The sequence below is a fragment of the Mesoplodon densirostris genome, chromosome 12 (genome assembly GCF_025265405.1).
Source record: "Mesoplodon densirostris isolate mMesDen1 chromosome 12, mMesDen1 primary haplotype, whole genome shotgun sequence".
Lineage (NCBI taxonomy): Eukaryota > Metazoa > Chordata > Mammalia > Artiodactyla > Ziphiidae > Mesoplodon > Mesoplodon densirostris.
In genome coordinates this window covers 5,532,918-5,552,178 of record NC_082672.1, presented here as the reverse complement: position 1 = coordinate 5,552,178, position 19,261 = coordinate 5,532,918, and the positions used below count along the sequence as shown (strand labels likewise).

Below are 19,261 nucleotides of genomic sequence, written 5' to 3'. Positions count from 1 at the left end.
AAACCTAGCATCGCAAAGATAAGACATCATCACAAGGAATATAGCGTGATCTAATATTGATAAAGTCCAGTATTTTGAGCTAGAAGTTTGCATGGTATCTGACAGACATCAACTATTGCTGTTTCCCTTGAAATTTCAAGTACCCCGTGGTACCCCTGTGAGCATACTGTGGTATCTCTGAGTTTACTCCTCGGGAACACATAGATGGCCTAACATAGGTTGGTGTGCGCTGTTTTGTTTCTCATTTCCCCTCACAACATTTGGGTGCATTTTCATACTAATGATATTAACAGAAAATAGAGGCAGAAGCATATACTTTAAGTACTTATTTCTATCCCTATTGGCTGAGTTCCATAGATTTTTTCCTAGCATGGCCTCTGCAAACATATGAGTTGTAGTAGAAAGCTGTTTTTTTATACCAGTTTTATTTTCTTTGATTGGAATCTCACAGTTCAGTAAATAGTAATCTTTAAAGATGAAAGTTCAACAACAGGTATTGTTTATAGTTTATGTATGGTACCGGCACTGAGCCATACGCATTTATTTATACCATTCTTATATTTATTTATAAATTTATATTGTTTTTAATTTTTAAAGAATTCATATTTATGAAATATTTGTAAATGTATTTGTATATTCTCTCTAAAGCTTAAAGCAAGACATGGTTCTGAAATTATTATATCTTAGGTGAAAGGGAAGTATGGCCAACTCTACTTCTAAACCTCCCTATAGCGTGGCAGTGTTTTCAGCCTGGGGCTCACTAAGTCATTTGAAGATACCAAGGAAACGAAACGTAGATGTTCTCTACTAAAACTAGTATTTAAGATGGTATGGTTAAAGAGTAACTGTACAGTTCACTGTTTTCAAAGTAAGGTCTGATAGAAATACAGTTAAGACTATTCTCACATTTATTCCTTGTTGTGATTATTTTTATAGTGAAATGATTCTATAATTACTACTTGAAATGCTTAAAACAAATGGCATTTGTCTTATACAGTAGTGTGTGTTGGCAAAATACTTTTCCTAATCTTGAATTCAGCCAATGTTATTAAAAGTAGTTGTAATGATATGGAAAAATCGGTGAATTTTAGAATGAAAATATTGATTCAGTTCCTAAATTGGCAAGGTGTTCATCAGTTGACCTTGGCAAGTGACTTGCTTAAATTAACCTCGATGACCTTGTATTTACTCATAAGTAAAATATAAGAATGATAACACGCTTTTCATGATAACCTGGGGATGACACTATACATAAGTTTCTTAGTACATAAGAGCACTGCAGGGGTTGTGATTGCCTTGTTCACTCTTATACTCTTAGTATCTGGCTCCATGCTTTTGGTACATAGTAGGTGCTCAACAAATATTTGTTGAATTAGCTATCGATACCCAGTAGTCTCACACTCAGGCTTTTTGCCAAGAGAAGAATTTAAAAGGTTTATAATGTCATAGCAAAACAATGCAAGCATAGCTTAATAATTGCAACAGGTTATTATGAAAGATGTGCTGTCTCTTTGAAAAGAAAAATTTGTAATAGTATGCTTTGTAAATTTTTTAGGAGGAGCAAAATCGAGGCAAGCCTAATTGGGAGCATCTCAATGAAGATTTACATGTACTGATCACTGTGGAAGATGCTCAAAACAGAGCAGAGATCAAACTGAAGAGAGCCGTTGAGGAGGTGAAGAAATTACTGGTACCTGCAGTAAGTAATAATTTCCAAATCATTTACTGTAGAATAATAGACAAACATAGACGTTGCTCCAATCCTTAAATGGGAAAATCTGTTCCCTGTTTATTTTTTGTGAAGGGAATGTTGTGAGGGGAGCAAACTCAATTAGTGGCCTGTTTTTTCAAAAGTATTATTACCATTGCATCACTCTATTATAGGGTAAGAATGTAGTTGCATCCTCAGTAAGTAGGGTGATGAAAGCTTTCTCTCTTTTTTTGGATCAGCTTCTCATTGCAAGCAAGTAATGGGTGTACAGAAGTCTGTACAAATTAATACTTATGTTGGGTGAGCTGTGTTAGTGGGAGCACATTATTTGAGTTGTCTGTGGGTTCCATGTACTCTCCTGGCATATATCCTTGTTTACCACAGAAAGGTTAATGTTTCTTAGTGAAATTTTCCCATAATATGGTAAGATTTTCTTTTAGAAAAATAAGAGCTAACTTTTACTAATGTACCAAGCACCGTTCTGAGCACTTTTCACACTTTTAACTCACTTAGTATTTCTAAGATAATAAAAACTATTGAAGTTCATTCTTAGGGATTGTAGATAAGACACCAAAAGGAATTTTGGAGGTTGACCTAAGAAAAGACCCCAAGGAGAGGAGTCACTGAGGCTGGAGAAAAACCAGGAGTGTGGAGTCCTGGAAGCCAAGAGAATTTTGTTGCTGAAGATTGTTCAGTTAAGATAAGAATGGGGAGTTAACCATTGGATTTAGCAAGTAGTAGTCATTGGTAACCTTGCCAAACAGATTTTTGGATGGTGGATTTAAAAGCCTGATTAGCTCAAGTTTAAGAAAGAATGGGACAACAGAAAAAGGAGTTGAAATTTTTTCCCCTAAGATTTCATTATTTATGTAAATGATCCTTTCAGTACTCTTGGCCTCTCAGTTCTTTTATTGCTTCATCTTCAGTGATCTTATCCTCCACTCCATATAAAGTGCATTTTAAATTTTAGTACTTTACTCATATTAAAATTTCTAAGTTGCCTTCCAGAAAATTTGTACCAATTTGTAGTCCTGCCAGTGTTATCTGAAAATACCTGTTTCTCAACACAGTCTCAAACCCTGGGTGTTACTAAAGTTTTTAATCTTTAATCACAAAAATGTGAATATAATAATTCTCATGGTTCTTAAAAATATTTATATTAGATGAGTTTTTACATTAGCTTTTTGTAACAAAAATTCTAAATATCACATTTTGAACAGGTACACAATCCCTAGTTTCATATTGTTTCTGTGGGGAATATGATTCAGTTTACATATCATTTACAGAATGAATTTATAGCTAAAGTATGGGATTACCTTTGTATTATTTCAGTATAAATGTTTTGTACCTACCCATGTAGAATAAGTTCTTTTTTGGAAAGAGGTAGAAAGAGAGTTGTGTGTAGTTTAATGTTTTTGTGCCTATTAGGTTTAATGGTATATAGCGAAAGATCTACTCCTGGCTTAAGGGACCTGGGGGTATGGAGGGGAGAGTTGGTAGACTTTGTGCTTGATTTAAAATTTTATAATTAAATGTAATAAATATTCCATTTTGTGTTTCACATCTGGAGATAAGGCTAATAAATCTCGGTAAAGGTGGTACCTGTGCTCCTTGTGACATAATTCTAATTTTTCTAATAATTTTGATGATTTGAATGTGTCTCCATCAGTTTACATAACACCACACATAACTTAATGTTTAGAGTTCAAACTTTTTAAATTCAAATTGGGGTTTCAAAACAACCTTACAAAGTAAGTTCTTTTCCCCCCATTTTTCCAGCAAGCACAAGAACTCAGAGAAACCTTAGCATTTTCTAATTTCACTGCAAAAGTAATAGAGATTTTGAGATGATCACACTTCATTCATTTGAAGAGTTGTAATGTTTTACCTAACGAACTTGTTTACCCCGGATAATACCATTTTTATTTCAGATGTTTCTTTGATTTCAGTAATCCATTTATTTTAATCTCTTTTGTTTCTTAAATCACAGAATAAACCATGCATAACTAGAGAATAGTCATTTCTTTAGTTACATATAGTATAACTAGTCTGGCAAGTCTAAATCTGTTACCATCAAGTATCTACTAAAAATATCCTTTTCATTGTAGGTACAGTTAATCAGTAGTTTAATCTCATTTCCATAAATCTGAACCATACCTCCTCACATTCTTGAGATCTTCAATATACTCTCATAAGTACAGGGAAACATTTTGTGAAAATCAAATCGTACTCACTGATAGAAAAGGACTATTGAGCAATGCCCTGATTTTGCTCATCTCTGGGGACTTAGATCATCCTTGGCAGAAACCAACTGCTGAGGTATTGATAAGTCTATCTCCAGAAGTATTTCTTGAAGACATACATTCTTGCCAACCCAGTTAAAATAACCTGTCTTTTCACTTTTAGTCTTAACCCATTCAGTTCATTCTCTCATAAGTTAGTACGAGTGATTTTTTTTTCTTTAAATAAATCATATAAAGATTATCAGTGACTTGCCATTTCACTCCTCTGGAAGTTGGGTAACAAGTGAGTTATCTGCTCTGAAATTCCTTATTGTATACTGAAGAAATGGCTCTTAATTGTAAACAAAGTATGAGTAGTTGTAAAAATTTTAAAGTCAGAGAAGGAAAACGTTTACAAAATAATTAATTTTAGGACTTTTGTTGGCTTCATATAAGTATAAAGTAAAATCTCACATGTATTATATGTATTGGTTCTCTCCAAGTTAGCTTATAAATGGGAGAAAGACTTTGGAAGTACTAGGATGCAGTATAAGGAAATGAGTGAAAAAACATTATTCCTCCTAAAAAGATTATGGGGAAATCCTCAAACTGGTAGAATTTTACTGAGTATATAGGTAGAACATTAAGCAAATGTTATATAGGAAGAAACAATCATGTCAAGATTTGATACGGTAATAGGCTTCTTATTTTAAATGAACCCTATAAGGAAATTAGTGTTACTTGGAATTATTAGGGATTTGTGATTCTGCATTTGTGATTTCTGGTTTTATGTAACTGCTTTGTTCTAAAAGTTAATTGGGTGGAAAAACTATAGCTTTTATGATTTTTATGGAGTTTTACAATATAGACTATTTCCTAATTTTAGCTAAATATTTAAGACAGAATATGTTGATCATTTTTGTTTGTTATTAGGCCGAATTCCAATGTGCTGCTATATGCTTTTCTATAAATTTTTGTTTCTTTAATTAAACTTTTATGATGCAGTTACAATTTAATATAACTATGATAAATTATTTTGTAAGTAGACAAATGGTATTTTTTAGTAGATTATTTAATTACTAATTTTATATATCTAAAGCTTCGGCTTTTAGACATGTGTGTTGAACTGGTTTATTATAATTAGAAAACTTTCTTCAGATGACATTTTAATGCTTGTCCTTATTCACATCATAATTCTCACACTTTTCCTGTGAGCCTTTCAAAATGAACTGGGCTGTTAAATTTCTTGGCTGAACTTCTTACAATCTTTGCTTAGCATTTACCTAATGTGCTTACAAATATACAGAATTTTGGGAAATTATGACTTCTTACCTTTGTATATTCAAATCACTTTAACACAGATTTGATCCGTACAGAGAGCTTGTATATTAAATTAATTTACTCATTTGCCAATTCTGTCATCAGATGTTTTTGTGTCCTTTATTCTTGCTACACTGATACTGTAATATGCTATAAATTCCCATTTCTTTTGCCTTTTGTAACAGAGTATCTAAACCTGCTTTTAATTAATTTGGTCTTGATATCCTCATGTACTTATTAGGACAATTGATTAGTTATTGTGCAGGCCCTTGCTAACCATTTTAAGGACTTCAGCTTTTAGTCTAGAATGGGTGAAACCATTGGAGTGCTTAAGGAGAGGGGAATGAATGACATGATCTAATTAATATTCTATAAGGATTGCCGGCCTGCTCTGTTTAAAACAGAATAAAGAACACAAGGTGAAAGAAAGGAAGCTCTTGTAGGAGTCTGCAAATTATGGCCCATGGGCCAAATCCAGCCTCCCACCTGTGTTTGAATAGCCCATGAGCTAAGAATGGTTTTTACATATTTTAACGGCTGGGGAAAAAAATCAGAAGAATAATATTTGGAGAAGAAGAATACATCATGAAATGTGAATATTATATGAAATTCAAATTGCATTGTCTGACAAGTTTTATTGAAACACAGCCATGCTTATGCTTATTCATTTACGTGTTGTCTGTGGCTGCTTCTGTGCTCCAGTGGTGAGTTGAGTAACTGCCACAGAGACCATATACCCAGAAAAGCCATTTACTGTCTGGCTCATTACACAAAAAGTTTGCCAATTCCTGGACCATTGCATTAATTCAGACGAGAGGTGATGATGGGTTGGGCCAGTGTAGCCATAGCGGTGAGTCATGGTCTGATTGTGAGCATATTTTTAAAGTGAAACTGGCAGGTTTTGCTAATGGATTGTCTGTGGGATGTTAGAAAGCAGGGCATCAAGGATGACACCAGGATTTGTAGCCTAAACAACTGGAAGGATATAATGGCTGTTACCTTGACGAAGGATATGTTAGGAACAGATTTTGAAGAGATTACTTGGAACTCAGTTTTGGATCTAGTAAATTTGAGATGCCTGTTGGCTATCCAAGTGTAGCTATTCTAGTATTCTGTTCAGATTAACAAGTACTTATTCCAGGTTGGCTGTAGTTTAGAACACTAGGGATACAGAAAATTATTTAAGGCAAGATCTTTAATATTTAGGCAATGACATTTCCCTCACTGTATTTCATGAGATACTTTTCATAGGTATTTGGGGTAAAGGAAGCCTTTAATATGCTACTAAGTACTGTGAACCTCTGGTAGAAACCATTTCCAAATTTAATTAACCATCAAAAATTTTTTTCTGGGTGTGTATTCACATCTAGTGTTATAGAGATACCTGTTTGAGAAGTAATCTGGAAACTCATTTAAATACATATGAGCTGTCTTTTTCTTGATTTTTTTTTTTTGCACGGTACGCGGGCCTCTCACTGTTGTGGCCTCTCCCGCTGCGGAGCACAGGCTCCGGACGCGCAGGCTCAGCAGCCATGGCTCACGGGCCCAGCCGCTCCGCGGCATGTGGGATCTTCCCGGACCGGGGCACGAACCCGTGTCCCCTGCGTCGGCAGGCAGACTCTCAACCACTGCACCACCAGGGAAGCCCTGAGCTGTCTTTTTAATACTGAAGAATAGTCATTTGAAGACATGAAGGAAGAAGAGGTGCTTCTTGAGGAATTTTTTCCCTTTCTTTTTAGACATAAAATAAAAACTCATTAATTTGAAATGTACAGTTTGGCCCTTGACAACTGTATACACTTACAGCCACTTCCACAGTCAAGATTTTTATCACGCCAAAAAGTTTTCTCTTACCCCTTTGCTATCAATTAACTACCCCCCCACACCCCCAGGCAACTCCTGGGATTAGTTTTGCCTTTTTTTTCTATTATGATCTAAAAACTTTATTTTTCCCCCCAGCTTTATTGGTATAAGATTGACAAAAATTGTTTATATTTAGGATGTACAAGTGCTTTTTTTTTAAGGTGTACAATGTGATGATTTGATATACATCTATATATTGTGAAATGATTATCACAATCAAGTTAATTAACACATCCATCATCCCACATAGTTACTGTTTTTTATTTGTATGATCTACTCTCTTAGTAAATTTCAAGTGTACAGTGTTATTAACTGTAACCACCATGCTGTACCTTTGACCCCCAGAACTTACTCATCTCATAACTGAGAGTTTGTACCCTTTTATGGACATCACCCCATTTCCCCTACCACCCCTCCCTTCCCCCAGCACCTGGCAACCACCATTCTACTCTCTGGTTTTATGAATTTACCTATTTTAGATCAGTTTGCCTTTTCTAGATTTCATTTTTTGTGCCTGTCTTTCATGTGGCGTGGCTTTCTTGAGGTTCCTCCATGCTGTTACATGTGTCAGTGGGTTGTTCCTTTTTATTGATAATTAGTATTCCATTTGAATACATAAGCCACAGTTTGTTTATCCTTTCACCTGTTGAAGTTTTAATTTTTATTTCTCTGAATACAAATGGTGTGGAGCATCTTTTCATGTGCTGCTTGAGAAATCATATATCTTCTTTGATGAAATATCTTTAAATCTTTCTATCATTCTTTATTGGCTTTTCTTTTTTTTTTTACTATTAAAACAGTTCTTTATATATATTGGGAATAAATCCTTTGTTGGACAAATATTCTAAACTGTGGCTTGCCTTTGTCTCGTGGTTTTGTGCGAAGGCTTTTAATTACAAATCCCATTTAATTCATAAATATAGAACTTAGATTTTTTTCTTTCTTTTTTTGTATTTTTCAAGGAATTTGTCTTTGTCATCTAAGTTAAACTTTTTATCATGAAGTTGATCATAATATTCCCTTTTTATCTTTTTAAGGTATATAGGATCTGTAGGAGTATCCTTGCTTTCATTCATTATGTTAGTAATTTGTGACTTCCTTTTTTTTTGATCAATCCAGCTCTAGAGCTTTATTAATTTTAATCATCTTTTACTGCTACATACCAGTTTTTGGTTTTGTTGATTTTTCTCTATTTGTTCCTTTTCTGTTTCATTGATTTCTGCTTTTATATGTTCTTTCTACTTTATTAGGGTTTAACCTTATTTTCGCAGCTTCTTAAAGGTGGAAGATTAGTGACTTAAGACCTTTCTTTGATACTTCTGAGACCTTTTGTTTATACTAAAAATTTTCTCTCTGAATAATGCTTTACCTGCATCTCAAATATAATATTATACTGTATTTTTATTACCGTTCACTTCACATTATTTTCTAATTTTTTTCATGATTTCTTCTTTGACCTATGGGTTATTTCCAAATATTTGGGACTTTTAAATTTATCTTATTGTGACTGATTTCTAACTTAATTCTGTTCTTCTCAGAAAATGTTTTCTATAAGATTTCATTCTCTTCTCATCTAATTAGGACTTTTTTATATTGCATCATATTGTCTGTTTTGGTGAATATCCCTTTTACACTTAAAATCACATGTATTCTGCAGTAGTTGGGTATGTGTTTTGTAAATGTCATTTAGATGAAGGTGGTTGAAAATGTTCAGGTCCTCTATCCTTATCCATTTTCCCCCTATTTTTCTTAATTACTAAAAGAGATGTGTAAAGATCCCCATTCATTCATTATAATAATATTTACGCATACTAGCGTGTTCTCCTTGAAGTCACTGAAATGGCAGACTAATTTGATGTGTGCACATGTGTACATATGTGTATGTATAGCTTACACAACCTATATGAACAGTTTGGCATCATTAAAAGATTTCACTCCATTTTATGTAATGGCAACTTTCCCCTTGTTTTAATCTTTAAGTCTTTGTCTCCCCCTCCCCCCCCAAATGTCAATTATTTAATGCAACACATTTTCTAGAGCGATAGTAATAAGCAGTATGTAGGTGGCAATCAGTATTAAAGAAGATGTTATAGAGGTTTACAGGAAGATGTCACAGTGGACTGGGGTATTTAGGGGAGAAGATTTCACATAGGTGGGTTAGACTTAAGCTGGAACTTCAAGATACAAAGTTCCTAGAGACAGAGGGGATTAGTGTATATGCATTTTAGAGGTGGAGAGTTGTGCATTTCAAGTCATTAGAGTGGTAACAAATGCAGTAGGACTGCAGAAATCATGCATGGTCAGGGACTGTCACTTAAACTCAGAACTTTTATTTCCTTATATGTAAAATTGGGTTATTGTTGCTTACTTGCCTTAGAAGGACTTTGTAAAGGTAAAAGTTATTATTTTAGTTATGTGAAAGTGCAAGACACATGTTCCCTCATTTCTCCTCTTTTTCTTTATGTTATATGGATTGATTACCTCAGCTACATCATTGGCCATGCCAGTTATAAGCTCATTCCTGGTCACAGGAGGCACCATGCCAAAAGAAAGTGATTCCGTCCCTAACTGCAAAAGGCGCCCTAATTGCTAGTCCATGATCTCACCAATATACCTTTTTGCTTACAGCGGCATAATAAATAAGAAAATTGTAAACCACTTAATGTTACTTAAAAAAGTAACGTGTATACAAGTCTCTCCGTCCCCCCACCCACCTCACTCACTCACTGTGGGAGTCCGTCTGCCGTCTCCAGTATCAGGTGCCATCCCTCTTTCAATTATTTCTCATTCTGTTTTGTTGGAAAAGAATACTGTTTCATCATTAGCTAAGACATATGGATATATATCCTATGATCTTTTCTAATCTTCTCTGAAGGGACATAAAAAACACTAGAACAGGGGCTTACCTGGTGGCGCAGTGGTTGAGAGCCCGCCTGCCGATGCAGGGGACACGGGTTCGTGCCCCGGTCCGGGAAGATCCCACATGCCACGGAGCGGCTGGGCCCGTGAGTCATGGCCGCTGAGCCTGCGCGTCCGGAGCCTGTGCTTCGCAACGGGAGAGGCCACAACAGTGAGAGGCCCGCGTACCGCAAAAAAAAAAAAAAAAAAAAAAAAAAAAAACCCACTAGAACAGTGGAAGTCGGGGAATATTACTGATATGAAGGCTGGGAAAGTAGAAGTGAGGGATATATGCTCAAATGTCTTCTTTCTCACTATAATTTTTCCTTTCTTTCAATAAGAATGGGGGTAAAAGATTTCTGTTGGGGAGATGGAATACTAAACTGAAAAGATGAAATGAGTCACCATAGCCTGTATTAGAGAAATTAAGTGATTTCAGGCAGTTTAAGTTTACACTGTCTCATAATTTAAGACCAGCTTTGGTACACAAGATGACACTAGTCCCAGACAATTCATAAAGTGTTTGTTTCACTTTCTTACTTTATGGGGGGTATAAGCGTGTCTTTTTTTTTTTTTTTTTTTTTTTTAGCCTCTTTAAGTTTGTTTATAGGTATTTGAGGAGTTGAACATGAGTTGGTTTTGAATATATAGCTGATCTCTTTATGAAAGCATTTATAAACATAGAGCTCAGTAATATTAACCTAAGTAATTGATCTAGTAGATTCTGAGGAATTTCCAGCTGAGGATTTTGAAATTTAAAGTCGTTGCCAGTTATTTCAGGAATATTATGAAATTTGAAAAAGATTCTTTAAAAAAAGTAACTTAAATTCACTTTTTAAAAAAAACTTTAGTTGTCAATGTCATTATTTGGGAGATTAGTGAAAAGTGAAGGGTCCTTCACAAAAAAATTTTTTATTAAGTTATTAAGTTTGCTTTTCATGTTTCCCAGAGATTTGTTTCTTCTAGTGCTATCACCATTTGACTCATAGTTAACTGTGTATTAATTATCACCAGAAAATAAATGAAAAGAATTAAAGAGTAAGATAGGAAGAGAGGTAATGACTCTGGAGATAGTGTAGTCTCATCTTGGAGTTCAAGTTTTAAACTGGATTGTTAATGAACTCATGGCCCTGCATTTAGTTCTTGACCAAGGGATCAGTAATTGAAATCTGTGGTATGATTTCCCTCCTTTTCATGTTATTGGGAAAGAAGGTAAGGTATTAAAAGATACATTAAAAGACGTCTAGCTGTAATGCACTTGCCCCTTGAAAGAGCTGTAATGTGAGAGAGCATCTCTCTCATGTAAAGAGGGTGTTGCCACCGTTTTCTGCCTTGCACAACTATTTTAATCTGAATGGGAGAACTGTCTAGGGACCCAGAGTACAGTAATTAGCAGTCTCTTCAGAGTGTCAGAGCAGAATTACCATTGTAATGGTTTAGCTGCAGGATAAAAGGATTGAATTTGGGTCTTCCTGTCTGCCAAACTAAATGAGTTGCCATGGGAATTTTTAAATGTGAGAGGCGTTTACGTAAAGCAATTTGGCGGGTTTGAATAAACTCATAAATTACAGGTTTGAAAGCAGCCAGTCCTTGCTTCCTCTCATATAGGCAGGACTGTATAGAAGGCTGATAGCTTCTTAAATTCTTCATGTGAATAAGCTGATCCATGCTTCCACGCAGATGATCCGATTACTATGGCTTGTCTTTTCACTAAATATAGTACAGTAAGCACATTTAAGAGAAGATATATTCTTCCAGGTCTCTGGAGGAAAAAAAGTGACAACTCTAGACATAAATTTGCCTTCCTAAATTAAGTGCATCTTCAAATAATGCTATTAAAGTGATTGTTCTGTTTTAATAAACATTAACCTAAGATTAACTTTAATTTTGCTTAGTGCACATAATAAATATATATCTTACACTTGTCATATTTGTCTCACAGAGGTGAACATTTAAAGCTTTTTGGAAAACAAGTAAGGTACTTATACTCGTAAACTGGTTTATTCAGGTTGCATGTGAATACTTGGCAGAGAGAGCTTCGGCTTCCCCGTCTCTCAGAAGAACTGGGTTTTAGTGGAATGACTTTTTAGTGAGAAAATGCTGCCGTAAATGCCTCCAGTGATGAACATCACTTATGCTTCCTCAAGATATCAGTAATAATAATAGTTCTTGCACTGGCGGTTTATATCCACCCTCCAGAAAAAACACTTAGTGAAATTTAAGTACTTAAAATTTTGAGACTGTAAAATAGTCTCACGCAATGAATAAGTTCTTTGGGGGGAAGTCTGTTAACATTTTCAAGTCACTAGATTAAAGTTTTGTAAGGAAAGTGAAAAATTGGTTGTTGCTAACCTTAGTAGCCTGTAAATGTAGATGAATCTTTCAAAAATATTTCACAAGGAGGTGCAGGTATGCGGAATGATTGTTCAATTCCAATGAGAAAGTATAAAATAAATATTTTTAAAGTACAATAAATAAATTTTTATGTATTAATCTTTACTACTTAAGGTCTAATTATCAAAGTAGTAGTCTGATTCAAATTCTGTATTTCTATGATTATTGTTGAACCTTAATAAATCAATAAAACTAGACCCAGTGACAGGGAAGACTTTGTAAAAATCACGTTTAAATTTAGAATACAAAGACCATCATAGAAGTCCAGAGCTCCTAGAATCAGAATGGCATTAGCATGTTATATGCTAAATGTAAGGTACTCTGATGGGAGTGGGTGTGTACTGCTTGATAAACATGATGAGAGAGAAAAGTATTTGCAGAAATTGAAATGTGCTGATTAATTTTTTCTTCCAGAGTGGGACTTTTTTTTTTTTCTTTTTTTTTTTTTTGCGGTATGCGGGCCTCTCACTGTTGTGGACTCTCCCATTGCGGAGCACAGGCTCCGGACGTGCAAGCTCAGTGGCCATGGCTCAGGGGCCCAGCCGCTCCGCGGCATGTGGGATCTTCCCGGACCGGGGCACGAACCCGTGTCCCATTCATCGGCAGGCGCCACCAGGGAAGCCCCAGAGTGGGACAATTTAATTCGATTTTACATCAGTTTCTTTGTATACCTCACCAGAATTGTAGCTGTGTCATTTATTCTGCATTAGGCCAGTCACAGGAGCATTGTTCCAACTAGAATTTTCACAAATAATTAAAAGTGCTGTATCTTTGGATAGATGGCAATCTATACAGACAGATTAAATTAAGAAAGTGTGACAAGTGTAGATTTTAAGACTTCAATCACTATCAAACCAAAATTTTGTGAATCACTGAGCAGCTCTATGAGCTCTCTTTACTACTTTTCAGCCATAATGTTGTCTGGAGGTGGGTCAGGCTTTTTAAAACGCTCAGAGAGGCTTTTCCCCACACTTGAAGCTTCAGTTTAATGAAGTTTCTTGGTGATAATAATAAAATATGTCATATCTACAAGTTCGCATAAATAAAGGCTTTGAGAAACATCTTCCTTTTTGTTCGTATAAGGATTCATTGAGGGGTAGCTTTTCTAAATACAATATTTTGTGGGGGTCGGCAGTGTAGATGGCTTACAACTCGGAATGTGAGGTGTTGCAAACATAAAACAGGGGATCTGGGCTTAGAATAATAGGGCAACGTATATTTATTCCTGAAGAAATATGTTTGCAGTTTATGTAGGAAGTCCTTCCATTTTAATCTTGTATTCCATGCATCCCTCAGAATCTGCATGTTGAATTTGTTATATAACATTTTATACTTGCTTATACCTGTTTATTCTTAAATATTAGTGTTTCTATTCCATGATTAAATATACTGCTCACTGGCTGGGATAATGCAGTTTATTTTTTTCTCTATTTCCCTATTAAGTGTATGGTATTCTACACAAATCTCTAAAATTAATTGAAAATATAAATATTTTTATAAAGAATTCAAGTTATTTAATAGAAAAATAGGTGGGTGATTTCTCAGTGTGTCTTCTTCAGTTCAATTATTTTCATGCATCCCTTTAATTTGTTTGCATGCCCTTCTGATGGTTGGTAAGTAGCATCATGTTCCTTCTATATAGGTGAAACATTTGTAATCCATTCACTTTGTATTAATGTACTTTGAAATTGGATTGACAAAAAAGTTAAGAAAACCAAATGCCCCATATTTTATTTAACATGCTCTTATTTTTTGACCCTTATACTCAATTTTTCTTGACATTTCAAATGTTTTAGTGTTACATTTATAAGTAGAATTCAGATTAACTACAACTATGAGATTTTAGTAGTATATTAATGATTCAGATGAGCATTTTAGTATTAAGACTGTCTCAGGTAAACTTATTTGGTAGCTCATCTCATGGCTTGAATTTTCTTCTGTAGTTTTGATAGCTGAATTTTGAAAATTTAATTTCAAAAGTGATACTTATTAATAACAAGACTTCTCCTTTATGGGAAATACTCTGAAGCCTATATTGCAGGATTATATAAGTAGATGTGTTTTGTTTTTTATTCTCTTAACCTTTAATGCCTTTGTGGAGAAAAAATAATCTTTAATGTATAAATTAAATATAAATTGATTTGTTTTTAAAGTTATGCCATTAAACTGTCATGGCATCAGTATTTTTGCTAAACTTCTTTGTAGAATATAATATCTCCGAGCAAGTTAGCAGATTCATGAATTCGCTTACTTTGTGGTATTATTTTATGAATTCTGTGTATGATGGCAATATGCTCTGTTTAAATAAAATACCTTGATTACTGAGTTTAGCACCTGTGGAATTATAACATACTTGCAGAAATTAAAAGACGCACTTAGTGACTGTCAGAAGCAGTTCAGTTCACAAACTTCTACTGAGAAACTGCTATTTACCAGGCTAGAAACCAAGACTTCAATGCACAGAAAGATGTAGATTTAGAAATATAAATGAGAGTAGGACAAAACTAATGAGTTTCCCAATTACTTATTTGATCACTTGATACTTGTTCTTCAGAAATGTCATGCTCTCACTAAAGGTGGATACTTCCCAGAGTGATCTCTCTAATTTGTTCTTCTTGGGCAGTCTCATCAGTAAACATACCTCCAAGGACCACTGCCATAGTGATCATTTTTTATTATGCTCTTCATCTTGAACTCCAGATCACCAGTCTTTTCACCACCTCCCCATGGATGACATATAGGCATCCCAAACATAACATTTCCAAAAGTAAAATCACATCCTTCCCTGTCTTCCTCATACAGTGATTGCTACGTTGTGTTCTCTCTATGGATGACATGAGTGGCCTGGAAGTCATATGTCCTTCATTCCACCTCTGCTGTCCCCCAGGCCCCACTCCTTTCCACATCCTTTCTCATCAAGTTCGGCTTCTGCCTCTTAATAGCACGTGACTCTTATCTTTTCTGTTTTCACTATTGGGCTAGATCCACTGGTACTCCCTCCTGGTTGCAGCTAGAGCTCACTCTCTTTTTTTCTCCTGTCCTTTTCTTCTTTTTTCGGTTTTGTTGAGATATAATTGACCTACAGCACTGTAAGATGTACACATAATGATTTGACTTCATCATGAAATGATTATCACAGTAAGTTTAGTGAACACCCATTGTCTCATACGGATACAGAATTAAATAAATAGGAAAATATATTTCCTTGTGATGAAGAACTCTTAGGATCTTCTCTTTTAACAATTTTCATATATAACATACAGCAGTATTTATATTTTTCATGTTGTACATTACATCCCTAGTACTTATTTATCTTATAGCAGGAAGTTTGTACCTTTTGATTGCCTTCATCTAATTCCCCCTTCCCCTACACCCCGCCTCTGATAACCACAAATCTGATCTCTTTCCATGAGTTTGTTTTTTGAAGTATAATTGACCTACCATCTTATATTAGTTCCTGTTACACAACATAATGATTTGATATTTCTATACATTTCGAAATGTTCACCACGATGAGTCTAGTTACCATCTGTCACCACACAAAGACATTACACAGTTATTGACTGTACTCCCCATGCTGTACATTTCATACCTGGGACTCATTTATTTTGCAGCTCAAAGTTTGTCCCTCTTAATCGCCCTCACCTATTTCTTTCTGCCACTGCATCACCTGTTTGTTCTCAGTATCTGTAACTCTCTTTCTGTTTTGTTATCTTTGTTCATTTGTTTTGTTTTTTAGATTTCCACAGAGCTCTCTTTTTAATATATAGAAGCACCATCACACTCCCTGTTACACGTTTGCAGTGGCTTTCTGTCACTGCATGGTAAAAATGAAAACTGTTTAGCATGGCATTCATAGCTCATCTCCAGCTGGTGTGTACCTAACTTTGTTTCATGTGGTTTCTCCTTTACCCACGTATAGTCCCCCCTATATTAAATAACTTAAAGGTCCCGGAACACTCTTTGTTTATTTGGTGTATTATAGTGACCTCTGGATTGGAAGTGGAGGAAGGGAAGTGGATAGTAGGTTTCATAGTAGAAACTAAGCTGGGAAAAGGCTCAGGAAAAACCACAAGAAAGTTTTCTCTTAAATACTCCAGGGCTTTGAACAATTTAAAACTTCCAGTGAAAGACCAGCAAATAGGAAACTTTTTCCCTAAAAACACTACACAGTACTTGTCAGGTTTTTTAAACAAGTACATATTAACATGCAATAGTAGTACTGTTTCGCTTTGTTATTCATAACCTCTTAAAGAAAAAGTTCTATTCTTTTTTAATCTCTAACACATTACTGTTTTGACAGGTGTGTGAAGCATCTGCTTATGTTCATTGAACAAATATTTATTAGTATTATAGATACTAGGAACCTAATAATATAGTTGTTTTCTGAAATTAAGGTAGGCAGTCTCGTCTGTTCTGCAACAAATGAAGAGGTGTGCTCCAAATAATAAACAGTCAAAACTTTGGTTATAAAAAAACTTTTGATTTATAAAAGGTTTTTCATGGGAAATTAGGAGAATTTCAAATATGCAATAACAAAGTTATTTTTTCCTGTGAGAATTTCAGTAATCAAAAGATTTTTGAAAAAGCTATAAATCTGGTACTGTAGACCCAAATTATAACAGGACAGACCCAGAGTTGATTTACTTCTGACTCTGGAACCAGAGCCATTGCCTTTTTACAACTAGCAAATTATTCCTTAAGTATTTGTACCAAGTATTTAAAGCATCGACCATCCCAACATAAGGCTCCTCGCCTGTGGAACGTCAGTCAGATTTTACCAACAGCGGCTTTGCCTGTTTGTATGTTCTTCTCTAATTCATTGCTTTCTATTTTCATTTCTTATCATGAAAACTCATGTTAGAAAAAATACCATTTTCTGTCTGTATATTAATACCAGTGGTAAGAATTGTGCCATCCCTCAAAATAATCATACAAAACTGAAGCACTAGAGCTTGTTGAGAAGAAGAAATACTTCTTCTGTAGTTTAAAAACCAAGTAAAGCAGTGATTCTTAGATTTGCTCATGACTGTAGTTACAAGCCAATTAAAGTATATTTGAACCACTCAGTCCTTTATGGGTATTCCTAAATTAAAGAAATGCATTACAGCAAATTCTTTATAAAGCATACATCTTTTACATGAACCCAGTTTTAGGTACTGATTTTTTTTAATTAGAAGTATTTGAAATATAAAATCTGCTAATGGAATCTAACGTATGTAAGAGTATACTAGTTTTATATATGTCTGGTATTTTCCATACTAAAAAAAAAAACAACTAAAAGTACAAGTAACTTTTAAGAACTATATATTGTACATACATGTGATACATACATATATATTTTACATGCACATGCGCACACACACACACACACACATATACACACACAAAAGCAGTAAGGAAGTACTAAAAGCAGTAAGCAATCAAAACAAGCAATATTTGTACTCCCTAATCTTTCTTTGTTGTTACTGGGCTAGCTTGTCAGGTGAATGCTGCCAGGCACAGAAGAAGTGATCATCAAGTTTACCATATACATAACCTTTTTAGGGAACTACAATATTTTAGTAACAATCTTAGCAGATAGTCAGTTTTCATGGGGAAAAAAGTGGGGAAATCACAGCTCTCTAATGCCTGAGAAAAAGCCCAATTTGAAGGAACTGTTCAAGGAACTCAGTGGCATTATTCCCATTTGGTTAGCAACTGTTTTGTTTAGATTTTCTAAAAAATAAAACCAGGTTATTGAAGGTTCCATAACATGAATACCCATACCTTTGTGTAACCATGTACATTAGAAAAGCCTTTTTAAGACAAAGTTTAACGTTGTGGGCATCTTCTGGAATGAAGAGGGGATTAAATACGTGCAATTCATCTTCATGGTATTTATTCAAAAGAAGAAGTCCCCAATCAGGAGAGCAATTTATAACAATTTTCTTTTTTTCTTTTTGAATTTTATTTTTTTTATACAGCAGGTTCTTATTAGTTGTCTATTTTATTATAACAGAATTCTTTATAAAACAAAAGGTTAATGTTGAGCGCTAGGGAACCATTAAACACCACCTGACACACATACAGTTAGTTGGTTTTACCCTCTAACTATCTCTCACTTCTATTCTTATCCCTCCATCCCCACTGGAATTACCTCAGTTCGGATATCATTATGTGTTGCCTGGATTAGGAACCTATAATTGCCTCTTAATCTTGATGATCTTGCTGTATTTTTCCAAATATTCTCCTTATTGAAGCTAGGGTGATGCTTCTAAAACAGAAATCTAATCATGATTCTCCTTAGGTTAAAACACTTGGATGACTTCTAATTACTCCAAGAAGTACGTCCAGTTGCTTGAGCATGACTTGCAAACTCTTATTACCTTACCAGATTCATTATTTATTTCATAACTCTTGATTCTGAATTTTTGAACATGTTCTTTTTTTCAGAACCAACTTCATTCTTTCTCCCCTGTTTAACTCTCACTCATTCTTTAGGTCTCAAATTGTTATGTTATTATGTAATGATACACCAAAGCCTTCCCTCCCAGTTCATCACCAGCCCAAACTTCATTCAGCACCGTTGCAGTGTGTTTCTGGAAGGTCCTTATTGTCAGTTTGTTCTCACTACTTAATATTCTGCTTCCAGCTCCTTTTCCCAGTCCCCCTGCCCCCGCACCCACCACCAGTTTCCAAGAGGGCAAACTATTCGTTAGTTAAAACCTGTCCAAGAGATAGCGTTTCAGTAAACATTTATATAATGAATATAATGTTTTAGAATTTCAAGGACTATAATATAAAAAATGTTGGTAGAATATTTCATGAAAATAGTAAGATATAAAATTGAATAACAAATATTAAAGGAAAA

General features: G+C 34.7%; 1 protein-coding gene across 7 annotated transcripts in view; it reads left to right on the top strand.

Moving 5' to 3' along the window:
- Window positions 1–19,261, top strand: part of QKI (QKI, KH domain containing RNA binding) — a 139,337-nt gene that overhangs the window by 98,896 nt on the left and 21,180 nt on the right. For all 7 annotated transcript variants that reach the window (XR_009534023.1, XM_060115337.1, XM_060115335.1 and 4 more), the window contains exon 4: window positions 1,556–1,699. Coding sequence is in view for 6 of the 7 variants with exons in the window: in XM_060115337.1 (XP_059971320.1) it covers window positions 1,556–1,699 (144 nt within the window). In the remaining variant the exon portion in view is untranslated. The remainder of the gene's footprint in view (window positions 1–1,555; window positions 1,700–19,261) is intronic.